Genomic DNA, 25,161 nt, shown 5'->3' on the forward strand with positions numbered 1-25,161 from the left:
TTTGTGGAAGGATTGGTTGAGGAGGAGGAGGATCTTGGAATCAGCTGGAAAATGATTGTGATGTGGACGGTTGAATTATTGAATTTGCATGCATGCATGTATACGAAATAATATTGCTTCGTCACGACACTCACAAAATGCTATTATATAGTACATATTTTTATTTCTTGAAGAAGTTGAAGATAAAGCTGCTGGAGGGACGAAGGGATATGTTATGCAAGCCTGAAAGAGATGAGGATACATGTGACTGATTGTCCGTATTTGAATCTACATGTGCATGTAATCTTTCCCACATGCGGTCGATCGAGCTTCATAAAATTTAAAATAAAAAGAGACAACAAAGAAAAGTGGGTAAAACAAAGAAAAGTGGGTATATATGTCTCCATACCTGGATATAGTGTATATACATGAACCTGTGGGTATGCTTGTACGGTTGTCCCATCTACCTATGAAGGTGCACGGTGCACTTTCCTATCTAAATAATTGTAATCACAAATCAAATCTTGTTACCAGTTATATATAATTATATACGTACACAAATATATATATAACATCGACTATTAGTTTGATTTGATGGAGTCAAAACATTAACTTGAAAGCTCCGTCATGTGATAAAAATTGATTGTTCTTGAATCTTGACCTATATCTAGAAACCAAATCAAACCACAGTATTTTTGAAGGAAGGAGAACTATATTTTTTTAAATAATTTTAAATGTATGTACGTCATGCATGATCACATCAAAGGTCCAATAATGTACAATTAAGTGGTGCAATGGACAATTAGGTAGTCCAATTTACAAATTAAGTAGACACTACCCATGTCAGAGCATATATAGGGCTGGGAAGATCTTTCATGTCCGAAGATATATTTCATCATCTTATCACCCTCATTACACGACTAACATACAATCAGAGATATAAAAGATTCCAAATGCAAAATATTGAGGCCTAAGACGATAATGTTATGGTTTTTTTTTAAGAGAAAACCATAGCTTTATTGATGAAGAAGAACTGAACGCGAGTACAAATCTTGGTAGAGTACATCCTTATAACATTGGAGGTTTCTCAAACCAAACCATAAAATCACCACTATAAGCTTGACTTGGCAAGGCGATGAGCCACTACCTTACAATTTCGCAGAATATATGAAATATTACACTTGTAACCCGGAAACCAGCTTCTTTATTTCAGAAGCAACAAAATATTTTCCGTATATATAGCTAGCTATAGGGAGATCATCAAATATTCCTTCATATATGTATATATTCAACGAGAAGAAATAAAGGTTAAAGACACAACCATATATGACACGTCCTTGTTGAAATACGTTGAAAATCTCTACAAGATCAAAATATTCAAACCAAATTGAGATCATTATATGGAGGCAACTAGCATTCCATATAAAGAAAATGACAAAATTGAGATGGGAGTCGTACGATCTACTCCACCTCCTCAGCTTCATTTACTTTGTATTTTAATTAAATGCACCAAAATGATTCCGTAGGTTGATCAAATTGTCCAGCCATCTCAATTTGGTATCACTTGTAATTGATTGCTGACCTTTATTCCGAAACGGGAGACAATCGACTTTGCTTTGGGAGGGTAATATTTTTTTTTTTTGAGTACATCAATATTTTTACATTAAGAGGAGGGGGATTTATGCTAAGTCATACAATGGGCAATCTAATTTGGTATCAAATTCGTCATCCACGAGATTCAAACCTAAGACCTCTTACATCCAAGTGAAAAGGAATATCACCAAACCGTAGTACTGAGTGACTTTGAGAGGGTAATTAACTGCAAATCTAGTGGTACTACCCCCTCTCTCTCTCTCACCTCCCCCCCCCCAAAAAAAACATTTTATTGATCACCTAGATTATTTTCCCTAGCTCCGTTACCGGCCACGGTTATATATTATATATAATTAAAGTTTAAGACTCATAGTGATTTTCATAACTAACATGTTAATGGTACTTCTATATACCTCTTCAAACCATAAATATAATTAATTGGAAGAAAGCAAAAACTTTACACATGTTCACATCCTCCTCTTTCAATAGCTTAAAGATTTTTATGTTTAGGACAACGAACAATGGAGTGCACTACCATACAAGAACAGCTCAAAGATTACTTGGTTTTATGTTAAAGATAGAATAACAAAATATTAAAGGAGAGAGATGAGCAATATGAGAAGAAAATCACAAAATTGAAAACTATTTAGAGTTGTTATTAGTTTCTAATTTTAAGTTATTTCATTCTTAAAAAACAAATAAATAATATAAACTTTGTGAGAAGAATACAGCTAGTTGTCGCTATAAACGAGTGATAGCATCAAAGTTATATACACTTAAAAGTAACAAATTAAAAGAGATTTTTTTTCTCTCTCTTATTAAATTGAATAATACCTTCATTTTCATCTCATATTACCAAACATCCAAGACGATAAAATCGAATTCTTGACCAATAAAGCCCTTCCTTTCTAACCCTATTTTCCTTTCTAACCCTATTTTCCTTTCTAGTGCATATATTCACTACCGCACAACAGTCTACTCTCTCTCTCTCTCTCGCTCTCTCTCTCATCTGAACGATCTATTTCTTGAATCTTGATGTCCAAATCTTAGACAAGCCAAGAAATTTACACAGGCCTCTAGCTACAAGCTAAGATACACACATATCAGAAGTAGTTCGAGCCCAGGATTAAAGGTGGATCGAAGGCATGGAAAACGCCCGCTTCCTTCAGAAGCATCAGAGGAGAAAGAGAGGGAGGATCATCCCCACCTCCATGATTTCCCTTCCAACTACGAATCTTCCTGGACGGAAGCTGACATGTCAGCCATGGTTTCTGCTCTCACTCAAGTTATTGGAACCACCGATGATCATGCTGCCGTGCAACCAAACCCTACATCCATCTCAGACTCATCCCTCCTAGTCAAACAAGAACCCGACCGCTCTCAACCGGTTCAAGATCAAGGTATATGATTTCTATATTTTTCCTTCCTTCCTTTTTTCTTTTTTTTTTTTGGTCCCTCGACCTACTTTTTTTTTTATTATTTTAAGTTTTTTTATATATACCATAAATATTCTACACTAAATTCATCTAAATTACAGAAAATGAGATTTGAAGTTGAATGTAGAACAGAAAACGCACTGCTCTAACCAACCTAGCTAAGCCTAAATCTATAAAATCATTGTAATTGATGATATTGACATGTGATGCGCTAGCGGTACTGGGGTTATCTATAAAATCGTTGTAATTGATGATATTGACATATACTGCGCTAGCAGTACTGGGGTTATCTATGTGTATGCATATGCTTTCACAATATTGTTGTGAATTTGATCTGTTTTCACATCACACGCATTCTCAAAAGTTCCCATCATCTATACATGTCCATCTTTAAATCCCCATTATTTTGACAAGATACTAATCAAAATAATTGAGTAGCTTGTTAGGTTAGCTAATTGCTCTTTGTTCTCCTAACCCTATTTTTGTTATCATCCGCTATGAATATCCCAGCTTTGTGTTTCTTGCCTAAGTCAAATTTGACCAAAGACTTTTTAATATGATCATAGACAAGTTTAATAATTTTGTATCCTACCTACTTTCCGTGAAGAACCCTCTTTCTATCTCTCCAATTGCCAACAAACTAAAAGTAATTCTTGTTTCCATCTGGGACATTCTTTTCATGTTTTTCTCAATTTTCACAAACAGACTCTTACTGATTGAAAGTTTAAACTAAATACAAATTAGAGATGTTTGGTTTTATCTTATTTTTTTAATGTTCTAGCTAATTCTAGTCTATCTTGCCTCGGCATTATCCGATCCTTGTTAATAACGTCTTAAACTTTATAGCTATTCAATTTCTTTGTTGGGTTGGTGCAATTTCCACTTAAGTATAAGTTTTCTGGAAGATTTGCTAACTTCAAAAGTGTTTACCGAAAAGGATGGGAATGCTTTGAATTCCAGTCTCTATCTTCGTCCTGCTTTCATATGTAAGACCTTTTTAAGAAGGAACTAAAGCTCTCTCGAATATATACACGTAATACTTTAGCACAATAGGGCACACTGACCGCTGATTACACTCCTCTTCTAGTTAGATTCCTTCCACATTGATAGTGCATGGCAACTTAAAGACGTCTTTACATCAACTAGCTAGCATATAGTAACATGGACTATAGTAGCATAAATACATACATACATATATATATATATATATATATATATATATATATCTACACTTATCTGTGTGTGTGTGTGTATGAGTTTGTGTATGTAGACTTAGTCTTTTATATGAAGATTACTATTATTTTTGAAGATTTTTTTCGTAATGTTTCTTTTGATGATATTGCGCTTAAATATGTTTATAACTACATCGTTTTGTACCAAACTATATCAATCCATATAAGCCTAATTTCTAATGTTTTTGTCTCAATATACATTAAACTTTGTATATTGTTGTTTCATGATGTCCATGTTTGTGAATTAAGAGCCCGTAAGGAGGCGACACTATAGAGGAGTGAGACAAAGACCTTGGGGAAAATGGGCAGCTGAAATACGTGACCCAAAGAAAGCAGCCAGAGTTTGGCTTGGGACTTTCGAGACCGCCGAAGATGCCGCCATTGCATATGATAACGCAGCTCTCAAGTTCAAAGGCACAAAAGCCAAGCTCAACTTCCCCGAACGAGTTCAAGGCAAGACCGATTTGGGCATCCTAATGGGCAGTTCTGGTAGTGGTGCTGCCTCGACTCAACGAACACAAAATCTCATGACACCAGCTGGCCATATTGTTAATCCTCAGCCAGCTCCTGCTCCATTAATGATGTCGCAGCAGCCAGAAACTTTCCCTGATCTTTATCAGTACGCGCGGCTTCTTTCCGGCAATGATGCTGATTTCTACAATTATTCTTCCTATCCATTTAATCAAGATCCAAGATTTACTTCACGGTTTTTGCCATCATCGACGCATTTTTCATCTTCCACTGCATCACAAGATTCACAACCACCGCAACAAGGACAACAAGATCATGAGGAAGATGGGGGGAATGAGGACCGGAATTGGAGTAATCCAAGGGAGTAGCTAGTGGTAGTAATACTATTGCGTGCATTATATTTAATCTTGATGAGGTTTGGTTTTTAAGTATAGAGGAAGTTTAATATTTGGAGAGCATTTGTTTGTACTAGTTAGCATGTATTATCGTTTCAGGTTTTTGTTTTTTCTTCTTTACTGATATATATATATATGTATTGCCTGGGTTTTTTACGTATTGTTGCAGCCATGCATTGATAAAAAATTACAAAAAAAAAAAAAAAAAAGGTCTGTACAAGATTCACAACCCTAATACATGCATTAGTGGTTAATTTTGAGATTTCCATGATGAATGTACTAGAACTACCAGTTCCCCGCATCACCCTCCAAAAGCATGCATAATTTATCGTCGAGACTCAAGTAGAATGTAGACGTGGATTGCCTTTAAGATATTGAGGAATTCTTTTTCTTACAAAACGAGACAGAGAGAGCATTATCCTTTTGTTTTTTTTAATTCACAAACAAGAGTTTCATTCAAATTATGGGCCTCCGATATTATGCTTTTAATCATTTGAACAACGAACTGTTTCTATCCAACTTGGTTGAATGCCGTATTCATATATTGTTATCGAAAGCAAAAATCACATCCGAATATTTGTCAACTTAATGATAAATCAATATACGATCTACTTACGTAATGAAGTGCCGTCGCTTCGAGAATTAAAGGTGGAATATTATTTCCAATCTCCTGATGCGATTGGTGCTCATTTCAATCACCTTAACATAACACTCCAATCAGTAGATTTCCTAAGATATATTTTGGTTTCAACTTTCAAGCATGTTGTGAAATTATCTAGGTTTTTTAGCCAAAAAAATCTTTGAAATTTGAAATCGATAGAAGTAGTTCTTAAATTTATAACTGTCAATAATTTTCGTTCTTCCGTAAAAAGTCATTGTTAAATAAGAACCAAAATAACAAAAATACCCTTAATTTAATAAACAATTGACCCAAATGAGTTAGACAAAAATTGAGGGTATATTTATCATTTTTTCCTTATTTAAAGATTTTTCACTAAAGAACCAAAATGATTGACGGCAAACTTAGGACTAGTTGTGTCGATTTTAAATTTTAAGAACCAAAATGAAGAGTTATACTAATTTCAAAGGCTAAAATAACCTATTATCTATTATCTTTGTTACTGCGAAGATAAAGTTATCATTCAAGATAAAAATAAAATAAAATAAAAATCAATGTACCAAAAACCAACACCACCTGGTTCGTTCAAGCAACACAAACACTCACTACAATACTATATTCGTATAAACTTAATTAACAAAAACTTTTTGACGAAGAAAAATTAAAGGAAAATGGGAGAAATAATCTAATAATCTGTGGTATATAGGTAGCTTTTTGGAGCACTTTTTGCTGCATGCTAACTTTATTAGATGCACGAACCAAAACTGGCTTCTCATCATGAGCCATCATCAGTTCTGAGCTTCTGGTAGCAAATAGATCGACACGTTAACATTTGCAAAACCTTAAAGTGGAAGTGGAAGTGAAACCATCAAGATTCAAAACCTTAATTAGTAACCCCCACCGGCACACAATGTAATGCAATCTGTAACACAAGTTTTGAAGAAAGATATAATTAAACATGCCGACAAGCTTTTAAGCATGCCTCCACTATCTTTTCTTTCTTTCTTTTTTATATGTAAGATGGAGCATATTTTTTTGTCACCGCCACACTATTGCCTGATATTAAAATAAAATATTCACATTAATTTTATATTAATGAGTGAATAATTTGAAGTTAAGTAACACGACATTAGTCATAACAAAAACACTCACATTTTAAACACGCATATTAATATCAATACTGATATATTTGTCACTAAAATATAAATAATGTCACTCACTTATATTGTACCAGATGAGTTTTAGTTTACCGTGTCCCACACACGAATGGTAGGACTAATCTCCAACGAGACGCAAAAAATCTAATGACATCTTAAAACTATCAACCAGAAAATCACTTATATTTTTGTTAGCTTCATACCTCAAACTCAAGATTTGAAATTTTTAATCATGACTTTTTTTACGTGATATAAGGTACAGGGTAAGCCTTTATTCTCCCACTTGTTTTGAGCTTTTTGATAATGTTAACAATAAATTATTAAACCTAATCAGGCTAAGCATTTGCGTTTATTGTCGTTGCGATGCGACCAGTACAAACGACAAAATACAGATCCCTCAACGGCTAAAATCATGCGCATGCCAAAGCGGCTCCAGTGGGCCTTCAACCTACTTTCCCCACAAATGTCAGAAGCTCCAGTGGGCCAGCCCCAAATCGTCCAAAGCCCACATAAGGTCTATCTGCCTAACAAAGGATCCCAGAAAACGACACAAAGGAAAAGCAAACAAAGGAGCGCAGAAGCTCCTTTTTTTTCTTTTTTCTTTTTTTTTTCAAATTCCTTATGCTTTTAAAAGAAGAATAGGATCCTCTCCCCTATTATTATTAGCATTTTTTCCTTCTTCTCTTATATTTTTTATTTTGTTTTTTTAATAAAAAGTAAAAAAAAATTGTTGATATATTATAACCGTAATTATTTAAATAAAAAATAATAACAAAAGAGATTAAGATGAAAGAAAATCCTAAGCTCACGAATATCGGTGACTTGCGCTGAGTTATGCAAAAAGCATGAGATTTGGGCAGAATCAGGAAAGGAAAGATGGGAGGAGGGTGGGTCCCATGTCTGATTTGGACAAGTGACACGCGCAAAGGTTGTAGATTTCTACGCTTTCGGCTTGTTCCCTCTCTAATGTCAAATTTGGCGGCGACTGTCGTGTTTGTCTCTCTCTTTGCCTTATACCATGCGTCCAATCCAAGGTGAAACCACCAAACAGTGAATCTCTGCAAGCCGCATTCACATTTCTTTCTTCTTTCCATTTTTTGAGTACAACTCAAGACTTCTATTATCATACGCAATATTCTTCCCAATCCCTCCCATGTACAAGTGATTACATCTCTCATCATATCACCTTAATCAAAAGAGCAAGGTTAATAGCTTCGTTAAAATCGTGCTTAAAAGATATTGTTGCAAATTTCATGAAGAACGATGATTTTGCGTTAAGAAAGCTTTTATTGTTGAAAAATTATCATAAACACGAAGATTCTTTCACTTACATGATGACTTATTTGTAGTATCAATAATAGCTCTATAAACTATAGATGTTGGGGAAATTATGTTTTAATATCTTTTTAACACCCACGAGTTTTTGTCACGTCTTGCTACCACATCCTTCTTTGTGTGAAAAGCTTGTTTATAGATAAGTTCATTTCACCAAATAACAACTATAAAACACTATCATTATGTACATTAGTTGTGCGATTTAACATTTTTTTTAAAGTAATGCAACGTGCATATGATGGTTTAACATTGGACTAGTATGTCAAACCAAGTCTATCGAGATCATAATCTCTTATGGAAAAGTTAAGATTATCATAATCTCTTATGGAAAAGTTAAAGACTATGTACTGTTATATTTTTTAAGTAAAATTTAGAAATCTTCTTTGAACATGCATTCGAGTTTAGAATTTGTTCCTAAACTAAAATTTCGTTAATTTACTTTTTGAATTTAACAAAATGTGTATTATTGATCTTAGTTGTTAACTTATGTCCTCAATAAAAAAATTAAGAAAAAAAAAACCAAAGATATATTAAGTTAAAAAGACACGTGTCACTCAAGTACACAAAGAGACCGCATAAGGTTTTGAGTGCAGAAAATTTGAATACAAATTGGACATGTGGGTGTGGCACAACATTAAACTGACAGTTTTATAACGGAAGTTAACGACAAAGACCAATGGTGCATATTTTTGTTAATTTCAGAAACGTATATTAGAAAATTTTTAGTTCAAGTGATGAATTTTAAACTCGAGTGCAAGATCAAGTACGAATTCTAAAATTTTACTCTTTTATTTTTATGAGCAGGTTCAAATTTAGTTTGTGGAGTAAAATGAATGAGAATACGCAAGAAATAAGCATAGCTTGACCCAATCCAAGTCTCAAAGACTCGTCGACTTGTAACCGATTTGGCCCGTTAATCCGTTATAGGTTGTTGTATGAATTGGTCCATGTCTGCCTCTTGTTAAACGTTATTTGGGCCAGACGATACCCAAAAATAGTGTGGGCCTGTTAGAGTCCAAAAGTTAAAAGAAAATAAACAAAAAAGAAATGTTGACAGTGGGATTTGAACCCACGCCCTTTCGGACCAGAACCTTAATCTGGCGCCTTAGACCAACTCGGCCATATCAACTTGTTGTTCGCTTGTTCGTAATTTCTATAATTATATTTTCTTCAGTAAATCCTTCACCTGCGCCTCCTGCATCTCTGGTATCCACACATCTAAAGATTATGAACAGAGCAAATGGGATTTTTATGCATAATAAATTAACTGAAATTAGCAAAGCCGTAGGTTGCCTTAATTACCCAAAAATGGCTTCCAAAATACTTTGTCTGTGTGCAAAGTGCAACCATCGTCCCTCCTCCTACACCTCCTGCATCAAAACTTAGCACTTCAAATAATATTTCACAGATTTTTCTTTCCTCTTCTGCAAATAAAGCTTCCGTTCGGCTTCAATCCTTCAAGTGCAGAGCTCTCGGAGAAAGCTCTCAGCCGCAAACCTCCTTGGCTGAAACCGTCTATCAGGGAGTTTACGGTCCTTGTTCCGTCGACTCCACCGACGTTCGAGAGGTACACAACTACTTTCTAATTTCGGTAAAAAGCACTCCTCGTTATAAGTGCTTTTGTTCACATTTGTACTTTTTATGCTATTAAGTGTCACTATAAGTAGTCGTGTAACCATTCAATAAAAGTTGTACAGGTCAAGACTAGTGACTGCAGCTACATCATTTGTAGTTGCAGCTTATGCTGCATTTTTGCCTGACAACTTCTTCTTAACTGGTATTTTGAAACACAATCTCGATTTCGTGTATACAATCGGAGCTGGTGGACTAGGGCTGTCATTGTTTCTTATTCACATATATGTGACCAAAATTAAGCGCACTCTGCAAGCATTTTGGGTGCTTGGTGTTGCCAGGTCTTTGGCAACATATGCATGCTTGGCTAGCTCAGCTAGAGAGGGTTTCGTGCAGTATGTTGTGGATAACCCAATTGCTATCTGGTTTGTTGGTCCTTTCTTTGCTTCTCTCACATGACTAGTCTTCAAGGAAGGTATGACACGAGACAGCTCGATGTTCTATATAAATTCTTTGTGTAGGACGTTCATTTTTGTTAAAAGGAGGGATTTTGTATCATTAACGACTTATTGGCACCATAGTCCCTCCTGTTGTAAATAACAAACGTCATGTCTAGAGAAGTAAATACTAAAACAAAGTGCTTGTTTCAGGTCTCTGCTATGGAAAGTTAAAAGCCGGAATTCTCACATTCATCATACCTACTGTTCTTCTTGGGCACTTGGTATGTCTTATTCAAACCGATCTCTTTTTATTCATCAAATTGATCTCTTGCATCGTCTCTCACCCCTGTACTTTGCAAACTGTTCCAATCTGAAGTTGACGGATTTTGTGCAAGAAATCATCATAAGTTGGATGTTTGTTAATTGGAACAATGTGCCAACTGCAAAGATCAAGTTCTAAGTAATTGAAAATATTGGAACGAATGCGGAGCTTTGTGAAAACTATAGGACTGTATCCGTGTGCTAGCCTTTTCGCAAAACTTCTGTTAGTGAACTATTCGTAGCTTTTGTAACCTGTGCTGTCTAGGCACTAATGGAGTTCATGTTAAACACATAGTGGACTGATGGACAATGGAGTAAAACTTTCCTTGCTCGGTTCTTGGATGGCCCTGTTTGTGATTTTTGCTGGAAGGAAGTTCACTCAACCGATCAAGGTAATTTTCTGTTATTGTTATAGATTTATGCTCATCGTAATTTGATAACGAACTGTGTTTCTCTTTCAAGGATGACACTGGCGACAAGTTCGTCTTTACGTTTAATTCTCTGCCTGAAGATGAGAAGAAGGCCTTGATTCAGAAGTTTGAGCAGCGGAAGTTCAATCAGGATCTCGATTAGTTCCTCATTTTCCACCGCTGCAGCCTTCTCCTTGAGTTTGTCTAGGATATGTTTCGGTTCTAGGTTAACCTGTCAATATAATTGCCCGTTAAAATTAAACAAAGTTGTTAGTAGATTGCCATGAAACAATTAGGTAAGGATTATATGCTGATAGGTTGTAACATGTGCTTAGTGTAAAACAGAATGGTTAGGATTATGATAAGTGTCATATTGATTAGTTGAGGTAGAGTGTTAGTTACAAATGTAAAGGATGGTATAAGCTATAAATACCATAAGGATGTATCTATGACAGTGTGAAGAATGTAATAAGAAAGTGAAGTATTTCAAATATTTGTTTTGAAGCTTTATCTCTCTACATTTATGGTTTCTTGATTCTTCATTATTGACATGGTATCAGTGCCAGTCATGGCCGCCACCATTGATTGATGATCATTTCGCCTCCGCTCATCTCTCTGCTTCGTGTTGTTGCTGTAGCGTTGCTATTTGCTCGTCGGTCAGTGTGGTTGCGATTCGAGTTGTAGTCGGTGGGCAAACCCTAAGATTTTGGGCTTTTTGAAGTCAGTGTTCCATGTCATTGATGTTGATTGTTGTCGGTGCACAAACCCTCATATTTGGGGATTTTTTAAGTCGGTATTTCCCGTCGTTGCTGTTGATTGTCTCTTCGACAATTATGAGGTGTTCTTCCTATATCATTCTTTCTGTTGATTGTGACTTTTTGACTTTTGATTTCGATTTCTCGATTTCGAATTCTTGAATTGTTGTTGTGATTGCCAAGATTTACTATATCTTGTGCTTCTTTACTTCTGGAGTTCCGTAGTTGAATTGTTTTCGAAGTGTTTGATTGAATTCGTTGAGATTACTTGGTGTTGAAGTAATTACTCTCTGCATAATGGTCAACTTTATTCAGTTAACTCTCACACAGTCACCGATTTCATCTCTAATTCCAAGTGTGGGGAATATTGTCACTGTTAAACTTGATGATTCCAATTATGTAACTTGGAGTTTTCAAATAAATCTTCTTTTGGAGGGAAATAGTATGGTTGGATTTGTTAGTGGTATAGTTCCGTGTCCTGACAAGTTTGAAGACTCGAATTCTGTGGATAGTGATGCTAATAACATTGAGTCAATTTCTGATGCTTATAAAATCTGGATGATTCATGATAAGTCCCCAATGACACTCATTGCTGCTACATTATCTCCTTCTGCATTATCATGCATAATTGGATGTCAGAGTTCTAAGGAAATGTGGAATAATCTTCGTGAAAGGTTTGGTAGCATTACTAGAACTAGCATTGTTCAAATGAAGATAGATCTGCAGAATATTAAGAAAGGGCCTGAATCTATAGATAAATATCTTCAAAGAATTAAGGACTCCAGAGATCAATTGGCTGTTGTGAAAGTATCTATCTTAGATAAGGATATTGCTATAGTTGCTCTAAGAGGCTTGCCATCAGAATGCAACACTATCAAAGCAGTAATTCGTGGTCGAGAAAACTTGGTGTCGTTGAAAGAACTTCGATCGCAGTTGAAAGCTGAAGAATCTACTCTGGAAGAAGTTAATAAGCAAATTCCATTCATGGAAGCTATGAATGTTCAGGGTAATGGAAATGTATATGACCAAGGGTCATCGTCTGATACAACATTCACAACTAGAATGCATGGTTCAGGCAATGCTTCTAGATTTCAACCCATAAATATGCCAGGTTTTTCACCAATGCAGCCAAGGTTTTCACTAATGCAAATGCAATGTTTTCATAATCCAATGCCATATATGCCAACTATGTCTTCTGCACCCTATGCATTTCCTTCACATTATGCATCTGGTTCATTTAACAACTTTCGAGGCAACAATTTCAAGACTAAAGGCAAGGGCAAGAAATTTTATTCTAGATCTCAGTTCTCTCAGAATACACAACCGTTTGGGAGCAACAATTCACAAAGTTTTTCAAGTGGACAAACAAGCACTGGACAAGGATATAATCATTTTCAAATATGTCAAATTTGTGATAGGAAGGGTCACTCTGTCATAAACTGTTTTTCAGAATGGATGCTAGATTTGTCATAGGAAAGGGCACACTGTTGCCACCTGCTTTGACAGAAACAATTCTAATGCTCCTCAGTTTCCATTGAATGGTTATCCACATTTTCATCAACCATCTGGTAGTTTAGTTGTGTACCATGCTTCTGGCAATCCATTTCATACTCCTCCAGTCATGTCTCCTGCTTAATATCAGGTTTTACAACCAATGCTATGCAAACAAGGACTAATGGGTCACCAAATGCACCTCAACAAAAGTATTGGTTGGTTGATTCAGGTGTTACTAATCACATGACTTCAGATTTCACTAATCTCCAAGTTCCAGCTCCATATCCCTCTGATGAAACAGTCACTAGTGCTGGTGGTGAAGGTTTAAGTATTGCTCATATTGGCAAAACTTCAATTCCAACTAAATCTCATACTTTTCAACTAAACTCTGTCTTACATGTGCCTCAATTGTCTCAAGATTTATTGTCAATGTATCAGTTGTGTAAGGACAATACATGTCGATGTATTATTGATGAATTTTCTATTTGTATACAGGACAAGGTCACATGGAAAGTGTTATACCACGGACTGAGTAATAATGTTGTCTACCCAATTCTAGTTTTCAAGTCTTCCAGATCACATGTGTCCCCACCAGCTGTTTTTCTTGGTTAAAAGGTGTCATCTGAACTATGACATTGTAGACTAGGGCATCATGCCAATCATATTACTATTGCAACACTTAGGAACTCATCTATTTCTGTTTCATGTAATAAGGATTCAACAACTTGTATTGCTTGCTTGCAACGCAAGTTTTCCAAATTACCATTCCTTAGTGTTGCTTCAAAATCTGTTATTCCTTGTGAAGTAATACATTCAAATGTATGAGGCCCTGCTCCTGTTAGTTCCTTATAAGGGTTTAGGTATTATGTGTCATTTGTTTATGAGTGTACAAGGTATACTTGGATATTTCCAATCATGAATAAAGCTGCAATTTTAAATATCTTTGCTCAGTTTCTTGCTTTTGTTAACACTCAGTTTGCCACTTCTATTAAAACTTTCCAAAGTGATGGTTGGGGGGTTGAATATGTCAGTATAGCTTTCAAAAACTTTCTAAGGGATAGAGGTATTGTTCATCAAATATCTTGCCCTTATACTCCTGAACAAAATGGGTTGGCAAAGCGAAAAAATAGGCATTTGCTAGAAATTGCAATTACCCTTCTTCAAAAAGCATCATTGTCTTCCCAGTTTTGGTTTCATGCTTGCGCTACTGCCTCGTATCTAATCAATAGGATGCCAACACATGTTCTTTATATGTGTTGATGCATAAAATCTGGAGGATCTTGGACCAACGTAAATCTAGCCGTGAACCACACAAACGCACAAGAACACAAAGATGTATCATGTTTCACCTCAAAGGAACTCTCTGTGGATGCAGCCCTTGCCATTTTACTATCTGTTTGGCTGAGAGGGTTGTAAGCACGAAATTTTCCCGAAATTTCGATGTCTACAAGGGTATTGCCATTTATATTGTTGTGAGGCTCTGAGACTCTCTGGATCCTTTAATGAGGGTGATGAAGAGTCCTTTTTATAGAATAAAGGTTCCTTCTCTTTTTACATTTGTCATGGGCTAAGGCCCAATATATGGTACCAACAGGAGTCCCCCAAGTCTTCAGTCAAGAAAGTCTTTTGGCTGGAGACTTCAAATCAAGTCTATGTACGGGCCGAAGTGACTAGATATCTTGAACTAGTACTCAACACAAGACAATCCTCAACATAAAGCAATACTCGGCTAAAGATATCACACGTTACGAGACTGCTCGGCTGGAGTCGATGCTCGTTGCGAGGTTGGTCGGCTAGAGGCTATGCTCGCGGCGAGGTGGTTGCTCGACTGAAGGCGATGCTCGTTGCGAGGCTGCTCGGCTAGAGGCTATGCTCGCTGCGAGACGGCTCGGCTCGTGGTATTCCTCATTGCAAGTATCTACTTTATGTCGACATGCACTCAGTATGAGTTGATTCTCAACATGACTCGGGTCCACTTGTCGAGTTAAACAAGAGATCACTGTTCAGACTAAATATTTGTCATCATAAGCATGTGGCCCATAAGTCTATAAGTTGGTAGACTTCTTTAATCAACAACAATGTTGATCAATGGATCTAGTTGCTCAATAATTCTTGACAATAAATGACACTATAAGTATGACCGTATAATGAATAAATCAAATTGACAAAGTTTGTCAAGGCAAAATATTGTACTATGTGTCTTCTATAAATAAATAATTTATTCAGTCATGTGGTAAATCATGTAGCTTTAATATAAAGACAATCGGGATGCAGTATATATACACAGATCATAAAAATAGATAACATATTGCTGATTGTAAAGCAAAAGCTGTAAAGAAAACGTAGATATAAATGCTGTAAAGCAAATGCATGATGTGATCTCCTGTTAAAGAATTTACACACAGATGTAAAGCAAAATGATCTTATCAAAATAATGATAAATTAATAAAATAATAATGAAAAAAGAATCTTATCTTGCTGTTCCTGTGGCTTTTTCAGAAAATGGGGAGGGGAACATGCACTCCCCTTCATGATGAAAGTTTCATCTTTTTTCAGAATGTTGGTGGTCGACACCCTACGCTGTCATGCTCATTCGAATCCAAAAAGCCAGTTGCTTTAATTCTCTTCCTTACCAAGTTCAGAAAAGAGGTGAGCAACGAGTTCAGTTTGTCGTCAGCAACTGGAGGAACTTTGATCTTAGGAGGTGGCTCGGAGTTAAGTTTGATGGACAGACCGAGAAGACCGTCGGTTGAAAGAAACGTCGTGGAAGCGACGATTGTCGGGAAGAGCGGAGTGAGAGGTGCAGACAATCATCCCCCTGTTCACTCAGTCTCGGGATGTAAAATGACTGCAATATGATTAACACAGTCTGCAGGGTCTTAAGCTGAACACTTTCGTCAGCCATTTCTGCATGATCCTCACAAGCCATAAAAAAGATTCACAGTATGTCCTCATTCTAAGCAATCTTACTGGGACTCGACAAATTATGAAGCTTGATAATTACGTGCTCAGCGCCGTCTTTGACGACGGGGTAGCAACAACGAGCTTCGACGGAGCAACGAAATTACGATGTCGTGGATTGGTCAGTGTGAGATCGCGGTTGGGAGATTGAAGAAATGATTAGAGACGTTGGTGAATTTGAAACGCGATCGTAGACGTCGACGGTGGACTCCCTATCCGAAAACTGGTAGAAGAACCAGCCGAACCGCTTCCTGGTCTCCTTAATGGCTTTCATCCGCTCCTGCACTTGGAAGTTCCATAAATCCTGCTCCCATATCTGGCACTCATCGCGGACCTCGATCACACATTTCCTGGAGAATGACCATTCGATCTGGCTGAGCGTGGAGTGCGTCCGCTCTTAAGGTGAGACGTAGAAGCAGACGCGCCAGTTGGGGCTGTCAGCTCCAGTGGCGTCGGAGACGATGCGGTGGATCTTAGCCCCGACGAACTGGGCCTGGGCCAGGTCTTCTTGGGTGAGTGGGATTTTGTTGTCGGGGGTGATGGTGTAGACGGCGGTGTCGAGATTCCATTGGGACTCGCCGTGCCGCATTAGGATTATCCGCTTCGGTATAACTAGTTGTAATCTGCTCTTGCTATTTTGTTGCTGCATTTTAAAATCTCTCTTTCTCTTCTGTCTCTCTCTCTTTCTCTGTAGATTGAATGGGTGTGTCTCTGAGTGTGGGTGCTGGGTTGTTTGGTTCTTGGGTTTTTACAGATTCACGATGGATATTATGGTGAGGTTTCATGGTGGTGAGATGAAAAAATGAAAGAAAACCAACATAGTTTTTCGTGTCGTTTTCCACAGACGGCGCTAAATGTTGATGCACAAAATCTGGAGGATCTTGGACCAACGTAAATCCGACCGTGAACCACACAAACGCACAAGAACACAAAGATGTATCGTGATTCACTCCAATGTTTGGGCTACGTCCACACTGATGTTGATTCTGATTCACTGTATAAATGTATGGATTACAATAGATCGGCAATGGAGCTCTCTGTGGATGCAATCCTTGCCATTTTACTCTCTGTTTGGCTGAGAGGGTATTGCCCTTTATATTGTTATGGGGCTCTGAGACTCTCTGGATCCCTTAATGAGGATGAAGGAGAGTCCATTTTATAGAATAAGGGCTCCATTCTCTTTTACATTTGTCATGTGCTTAAGGATAAGGCCCAAAGACGAGGCCCAATATATGGTACCAACAATATGAAATCACCATTTGAACTTCTTTTTCATGCTTTACCTTGGCTTGATCACTTAAAGGTATTTGGTTGTGCTTGTTATCCTTCAATGAAACCTTATAGACATAAAAAATTAGATCCCAAAACCACAGAATGTATTTTTTTGGGGTATGCTTCACAATACAAAGGTTATATTCGTTTTTCCCTTAGCACACATAAACTCATTGTCTTTAGACATGTTTTTTTTTATGAGCAAAGGTTTCCTAGTAGTTTTTCTGGTTCTCATTCCCAGTTAATTAGTACCCCACCATCCTCTGGTACAACTTTTGAATCTTATGTAGTACATCCAAACACTTTTTCTCATCCTATAGTTGTTCCCATTCCTTTTCCACAAGTGTTTTATTCTTCTACTTTTGGGAATGTCACATATCATGTTACTTAGTCCAATCTTGCAACAACAAATAACACTAGTGACCTTATTTCACCTCAAGCATCGACCAGTTCTCCATCAACCGAGTAGCCATCTAACTATACAAAGTTGAATATAGATATAAGCACATCTCATGTTGACAATCTTCAATCAGTTCATGTTTCTAATCTTAACTGTCATCCAATGCAAACTAGATCCAAGTCTGGTATTGTGAAGAAAAAGATAGCCTTCACAGTTCAAGTTCATACATAAGCACATTCTCTTCAGGAACCACATACTTTTTCCTCTGCATCTAAGTCTCCTCAATAACAGCATGCCATGCAAGAGGAAATGTCATCCTTGATTCAATAGCACATATGGACACTTGTTCCTCTTCCTCCAAATAACAATATGGTTGGGTGTAAATGGATCTATAAGATTAAAAAGAACTCTGATGGGTTTGTGGCAAGGTATAAAGCTAGATTGGTAGCTAAGGGGTTTTCTTAAGAGGCTAGTCTTGATTACTATAAGACATTTAGTCCAGTGGTTAAACCAATCGCTGTTAAACAAGTTCTGTCTTTAGCTGTTATTAATGGTTGGAAACTCAAACAATTGCATGTTAAAAATGCCTTTCTACATGGTTTTCTTGAAAAAGAAGTATACATGTCTCAAACTTAAGGTTTTGTGGATGTTAACCACCCTAATTATGTTTGCAAACTACAGAGATCACTCTATGGTCTTAAACAAGCTCCTCGAGCTTGGAATGAGAGATTTACAAAGTTCTTATTTTCCTTGGGATTCAAGTCATCTTATGCATATTCTTCTCTTTTTTATGAAACAAACTGGTAGTGATGTCATTGTGCTCTTACTTTATATTGATGATATCATACTCACTGGGAGTAATGATGGTGTGGTACAAACTGTGATATCTCAACTAACTTTGAGAATTCTGCATTTTTTTCTTGGGTTACAGATTCAATATGACACTCAAGGATTGTTTGTTCATCAAACAAAGTATATTCAGGAGCTCCTCCATAAAGCAAATATGGTTGATTGTAAGCCTTGTCATATCCCCTACCATCCCAATTAGAAACTCTTGAATCATGGCAGTCCTCCAATAACAGATCCAAGTTATTACCGAAGTTTAGTTTGAGCATTGCAGTACTTAACCTTCACTCGACCTGATATAGCATTTTCTGTTAATCAGGTATGCCAATTTATGCATCAACCTCTCGAATCTCACTTTGTTGTAGTTAAGAGAATCATGAGGTATCTCAAAGGTACTTCTGGTTTGGGTTTGTGTTTTAGACCGGGGTCTATGTTTTTAAAAGCTTATACAGATGCTGATTGGGTTAGTGATCATAAGGATATGAGGTCTACCACTGACGTTGTTATTTTTCTAGGGTCTAATCCAATATCTTGGAGTTCTAAAAAGCAACATACTATTATTAGATCCTCTACTGAGGCTGAGTATAGAGCAATGGCCACTACAACAGCTGAAGTAGTGTGGATACAACAACTTCTTTGAGATTTACATGTGCCTTGTTTTGATGCTCCCTTGCTACACTATGATAACATCTCAGCCATGGCTTTTGCCACTAATCCAGTTCTTCATTCTAAAGTGAAGCACATTGAAATCGATTGTCATTTTGTTCGTGAACGAGTTTAACGGCACCATTCAACTATAGTTTGTTGCTTCTACTGATCAATATGCGGCTATATTAACCAAATGCTTGTTTTCTCTTCAGTTTCACTATTTTTGTTCCAATCTCATGCTTGGTTGCTCCAAGCATAGGATTGAGGGGGGATGATAGGTTGTAACATGTGTAGTGTAAAACAAAATGGTTAGGATTATGACAAGTGTCATATTATGATTAGTTGAGGTAGAGTGTTAGTTACAAATGTAAATGATGGTATAAGCTATAAATACCATAATGATGTATTTATGACAATGTGAAGAATGTAATAAGAAAGTGAAGTATTTCAGTTATTTGTTTTGAAGCTTTATCTCTCCACATTTATGGTTTCTTGATTCTTCATTGTTGACATATGCATCCACTAATCGAAACATGCATGCAATGCACAATACACACAAGCAAAATGCAACATTTTTCCACTCGGTAAACCCCCATTAAGTCCTGCATTCACCCTTACAAACTTTTGTTTGGAGGCTCGATGCTTGCTATTTCCTTTAAGGTCCCTTCCACCCTACATAGTATTTTTTTTTTAATAAAAGGAAGATGAAGGATTATACTGAGTTGAGTTACACAAAATATTTGGTCATCCGTTTACTATAGTAATCTTACTCTCTAAACCTGCGCAAGATGGTCTGGAAGAACCAAGACCCTGTGATTTAGTCAACAATTAGAAAGTAATATATTTTCTTCCCGCTCAGAGCGATTAGAAAGAGTTAACTCTCGGATGGAATGACCCCATGTCCCCTATCTTCGTAATTTTATTTAAAAACACACACATGTGAGGGGAGGAAGCCGAAACCCACAAAGAAAAAAACAATACGTCAACGAAAAAGGAAAACTTTGAAAATTCCGTGAACCAAAACAATGCATTCGACGGTTCTCATGTTTTTGACATAATTTTCGTGCCAATATTATAAAACATTGTGTTAAAAACATAAGGTGACAAAGAATCTATAAAAAGTCGCACTTTCTCTATTTACATAACTTATTCTAACTGTCAAATAATGATTGTGCCAAATACATGTAATTATAATTAATATTTGTGTGATTAAGTAAATTCTGGATGAATTAGGTATTAGATTACCCAATATTATAATGATTTGATTCATTCCTATTAGCATTAATTGAAGATCAAGTTTCTCTTTTCTGATAGTTCACCATAAATAAGCCCACTGACAGTTAGGGAAGTGCTGATTGTGAAAGAAAAGGAAATAAAAACAAAAAAAAACAAAAAAGCAAAATTAGGGTTTTTACCTAAACCCGGGCGAGCCGCAGCTTGTGGTCACTACCTCATTGCGCCTTCCACTCATTTCCGTCTCCCTCCGCTGATGGCCGCCCCGGAAGATTCGCTCCGTAAAGCTCTCGCCGACAAGCAGTCGGAGGTTGAAAGCCAGGGGAGCCAAGTGCGGGCTTTGAAGGCCCGCAAGGCTGACAAGTCGGAAATTGACGCCGCCATTGCAGCTCTGAATGCGCTCAAGCTGGAGAAAGCTTCGATCGAGAAGGACCTCCAGGCCACATTGTGCAGCGGCGAAGGGTCCGGTAACAAGGAGGCGTTCCGTCAGGCGGTGTCGAATACGCTTGAACGGCGTCTCTTCTACATCAAGTCTTTCAACATCTACGGTGGCGTTGCGGGACTGTATGACTACGGCCCGCCCGGTTGTGCCGTCAAGTCCAATGTGCTAGCTTTTTGGCGGCAGGTTCGATTAATTTCATTGCTCTAGATTTTTTGCTTAATTCGTGCTGAATTTGTTAGATTCATTGACATGCAGAAACTCAAATCATCGGGTTTTTCAAATTAATGCTGCGAATCAAATGGCTGTGAAAAATATATAATTGTATGAATTTGTGCTTTGACAGTGATTTCGTCCGTCAAATTATTGTAAATTCAGTAATCAGCTAATGGGATCCTATAAACTTGTGTGTAATTTATCACAAATTGCTTATAGAGAACGGTAACAAGCTTTCGTTTTCTGAAGAACATCACAAATGAGGGGAAGGAATGGATAATCATTGACTTTTCAGTATGTTTTATTCGATTTGTAGCATTTTGTTCTTGAGGAGAACATGCTGGAAGTTGATTGCCCCTGTGTCACACCCGAGGTGGTTCTGAAGGCATCTGGCCATGTCGAAAAATTCACTGATCTTATGGTGAAAGACGAGAAAACTGGGACTTGCTACCGAGCGGATCACTTGCTGAAGGATTTTTGTAATGATAAGCTTCAAAAGGATCTCAACATTACTGCAGAGAAGGCCAAGGAGCTTAAACATATACTTGCGGTGTTGGATGATCTCTCACCTGAAGATCTAGGTGCAAAGATTAAGGAGTTTGGTATTACTGCCCCTGACACGAAGAATCCTCTATCTGATCCTTATCCTTTCAACCTGATGTTTCAAACTTCAATTGGTCCGTCTGGCTTGATCCCTGGGTGAGCACTCATATGCATAAACGGCTTTTTTTAATTTGTGTTTATAATGTTAGAATCATACCTATGGATTGTGAGACATTTTTCCCCTTTAATTCTTTTTGTTTCATGTATTCTTTGTTGTACTGCAGGTATTTGCGTCCAGAGACTGCCCAAGGCATATTTGTGAATTTCAAAGATCTGTATTATTACAATGGCAACAAGCTACCTTTTGCTGCAGCTCAGATAGGACAAGCTTTTAGAAATGAGGTTATAGTCCCTTCCCTTATGATTTTAGAATAAGATCATGCCTCCTTTTTTTCAGGCCATGAATGGTTGTGGTACTGAGAATTTTGTATAACACTTTCACTCTTTATTTTTTCTTACCGACATAAAAAGGTCATATGAGTTGTGTTTTGGTATGTTAAATAGTCAATTCCTAACAAGTTAATGTATGCGCAGATATCTCCTCGCCAAGGCCTTCTGAGAGTTCGGGAATTCACACTGGCAGAGATTGAGCATTTTGTAGATCCCCAAGACAAATCTCACCCAAAGTTCACAGAGGTTGCAGAGTTGGAGTTTTTGATGTTTCCTAGGGAATTACAAATGTCAGGGGAATCTGCAAAGACATTCCGTTTGGGTGAATCAGTTGCTAAGGTTGAATTCCATAACATATTTTACCTTTTTCTTGTTCGTTTTTATATCATAGTTTGACATTGCTGCTTTTCACTGGATTTAGGGAATTGTCAACAATGAAACTTTGGGCTACTTCATTGGAAGAGTATATCTTTTCCTTACTCGTTTAGGTATTGACAAGAAACGGTTAAGGTTCCGACAGCACCTTGCAAATGAAATGGCTCACTATGCTGCTGATTGTTGGGATGCTGAGATTGAGAGTTCCTATGGCTGGATTGAGTGTGTTGGTATAGCTGATAGATCTGCATTTGATTTGCGTGCTCATACGGTAAGGATTTGTTAGGTATCTTTTAATAAACTCTTACTGCAGATTACTTTTTATTGATCAGTTATGCTGAGATAGTATGATTGTAAAAATATGTTGACTGAATTTTAAGACTTGGGGTTTTGTCTGTGAAAGTATTATACCAACACGAGTGAAAGCATAAAGTGATGCTAAGGCTTTACCCTACTTTGATATAGAAACCTATGTGTTTATGGAGTGTTGTTTTTGTTTTATGACAGGAGAAAAGTGGTGAAGCTCTTGTGGCTCATGAAAAATATCCAGAACCAAGAGAAGTAGAGGTAATGTTTTTTGCAGACCATGTACACCATTCTTGTTATTAGTAAACTTGATTTCCTGACTTCACCTGTAAGAAGAACAGTATCATTTTTTACTTGTTATGTAATTTCAGGTATTGGTTATAACTCCAGTAAAAAAAGAGATTGGCCTTGCATTCAAGGGGAACCAAAAGAATGTAATTGAAGCGTTGGAGGTGAATATAGAATACTCTCTTCTGATTCTTCATCACGTAATTCTGTTCAATATAGTTTTTATGTTAATGTATTAAGTTATTCATTTCAGTCCATGAAAGAACAAGAAGCTATGGCATTGAAGGCTGATTTAGAGTCTAAAGGGGAGGTGGAGTTTTACGTCTGCACGCTGGGGCAGAATGTAACCATTAAGAAGAGTATGGTAAAAATTTCAAAGGAGAAAAAGAAAGAACACCAGAGAGTATTCACGCCTTCTGTAATTGAACCGTCTTTTGGTATTGGCCGAATTATATATTGCCTCTTTGAGCACACGTACTACACGAGGCCTAGTAAAGCTGCTGACCAACAGTTGAATGTTTTTGGTTTCCCCCCACTTGTGGCACCCATCAAGTGCACAGTTTTCCCTCTGGTTCAGAACCATCAGTATGAGGATGTTGCTAAAGAAATTTCCAAGTCATTGACTGCTGCTGGAATCTCACATAAAATTGACATTACAGGTATGGAAATAAGACAATTATCTCTGTTTGTTTCTTTGGCATGTAGGAAGTATAAATGGGTAAGTAGGTAGGTGCATCTTGTGAAGATAGCTGTTGATGTGCGGGTAGCCTTGTACAAACATGTTTACTAGATTGCAGTAACACAAGCTTATCTGCTAATGTTGATTATTTTTTTATTTTCCTCTTTCCGTGTTGTTATTTCAAGTATCTTGAATTATCTGCAAATATAAATGCGTAGGTTTTATAGATGGAGATGTGTGGTTATGTAGGTATAGTTGGAGATAAACATGTTAGATGATTGCTGCAGTGCCAAGTTTAATTTTTAGTTTTGGCTTATTTCATTGGATTTTGCTCTGCAAGTATTGGACGTTACCAGTGACGTCCGCTAAATCCACTTGAGGGCGTTTTGTGACATCCTCTTACCAAATGATAGGCTTGCTGTATTGAATTGCAAGAGTGAAATATGGAATATAAGTTCTATCACATGTTGATCTATCCATACTTCTCAATGGGATGTTCCCAGACATAATAGTTAGTCCGTTTATTGTAGACTGGTAGTAGGGTTCAGTAGTAGTAAGTTACTTATTCTGCACCGACATGATTGTATATGCATAATTTTTGAAGCCTAACCTGTTACTGTTAAAGTAGATTTTCATTCAGTTTTGAGTTTCTAACAGTTTGATTGTTTATTCGATCAGGTACCTCGATTGGGAAAAGATATGCTCGAACAGATGAACTGGGTGTACCTTTTGCAATCACGGTTGATTCAACATCATCGGTGACACTGAGAGAGAGGGACAGCAAGGATCAAATCCGTGTTGATGTGAAAGAGGCAGCATCTGTGGTGCAGGGTGTAGCTGAGGGAGTGAGGAGCTGGGCTGATGTGTGGGAGACGTTCCCCCATCATTCGTCTGCATCTGCAGATGAATAGATTTCGGATGGATTTAACACTACGTGGATCCAAACATACAATACCGTTTTGTTGAGTTGGAAATGTTGTTACTATACAAAGGCGACGACGTTGTTGAAGCACAACCAACTAATTGGAGGGATGCATGTTCTTAAATTATGTGTAGCAAGAGGCCGAGAATTTGACATGCTACAAGTTTTGATTTTTCATATTTTCCGCATCAACTGGCAGCAACTTAGGTGATCTACATTACATAAGTGCAGTAATGTGCTTGAACCAGTAATTAACCTGTTTCATGTAATTGTTATGGAAGCCGACTTGTGTCGATATGCTTTGGATTGAAGAATGGAGAGGCATCAGTGATTTTTTTCGTGAAAAGGGAAAAGGATCCTCCTGATCCCGTTAT

At 37.2% G+C, this 25,161-nt stretch overlaps 3 protein-coding genes, 1 long non-coding RNA gene and 1 other non-coding gene across 5 annotated transcripts; 3 read left to right on the plus strand and 2 right to left on the minus strand.

Annotated features, from left to right (window-relative positions):
• The first annotated feature begins 2,500 nt into the window (after positions 1-2,500).
• On the plus strand, positions 2,501-5,262 carry LOC103433166 (ethylene-responsive transcription factor ERF113). Its single transcript, XM_008371402.4, has 2 exons — positions 2,501-2,972; positions 4,490-5,262. Exons 1-2 carry the CDS (start codon positions 2,828-2,830, stop codon positions 5,077-5,079), a joined length of 735 nt encoding a protein of 244 aa, XP_008369624.1. The 5' UTR covers positions 2,501-2,827; the 3' UTR covers positions 5,080-5,262.
• Positions 5,263-9,265: 4,003 nt separating this feature from the next.
• TRNAL-AAG (transfer RNA leucine (anticodon AAG)) lies at positions 9,266-9,346 on the minus strand. The gene has a single exon. It is a non-coding gene; the product is annotated as a tRNA-Leu (tRNA).
• A 118-nt stretch (positions 9,347-9,464) lies between these two features.
• Positions 9,465-11,453, plus strand: LOC103433202 (uncharacterized). The gene is made up of 5 exons (XR_011577385.1): positions 9,465-9,784; positions 9,915-10,264; positions 10,440-10,510; positions 10,846-10,942; positions 11,013-11,453. It is a non-coding gene; the product is annotated as an uncharacterized lncRNA (long non-coding RNA).
• A 4,820-nt stretch (positions 11,454-16,273) lies between these two features.
• LOC103433165 (phosphoglycerate mutase-like protein AT74H) lies at positions 16,274-16,759 on the minus strand. Its single transcript, XM_070815935.1, has 2 exons — positions 16,596-16,759; positions 16,274-16,520 (listed from the first exon to the last, which is right to left on the minus strand). Exons 1-2 carry the CDS (start codon positions 16,757-16,759, stop codon positions 16,274-16,276), a joined length of 411 nt encoding a protein of 136 aa, XP_070672036.1.
• Positions 16,760-20,685: 3,926 nt separating this feature from the next.
• LOC103433164 (glycine--tRNA ligase, mitochondrial 1-like) lies at positions 20,686-25,133 on the plus strand. Its single transcript, XM_008371401.4, has 9 exons — positions 20,686-21,194; positions 21,541-21,923; positions 22,052-22,169; positions 22,362-22,556; positions 22,639-22,863; positions 23,100-23,159; positions 23,270-23,350; positions 23,440-23,845; positions 24,544-25,133. The coding sequence occupies exons 1-9, from the start codon at positions 20,826-20,828 to the stop codon at positions 24,774-24,776; spliced, it is 2,070 nt and encodes a 689-aa protein (XP_008369623.1). The 5' UTR covers positions 20,686-20,825; the 3' UTR covers positions 24,777-25,133.
• The last annotated feature ends 28 nt before the right edge of the window (positions 25,134-25,161 follow it).

The sequence above is a fragment of the Malus domestica genome, chromosome 16 (assembly GCF_042453785.1).
Source record: "Malus domestica chromosome 16, GDT2T_hap1".
Classification (NCBI taxonomy): domain Eukaryota; kingdom Viridiplantae; phylum Streptophyta; class Magnoliopsida; order Rosales; family Rosaceae; genus Malus; species Malus domestica.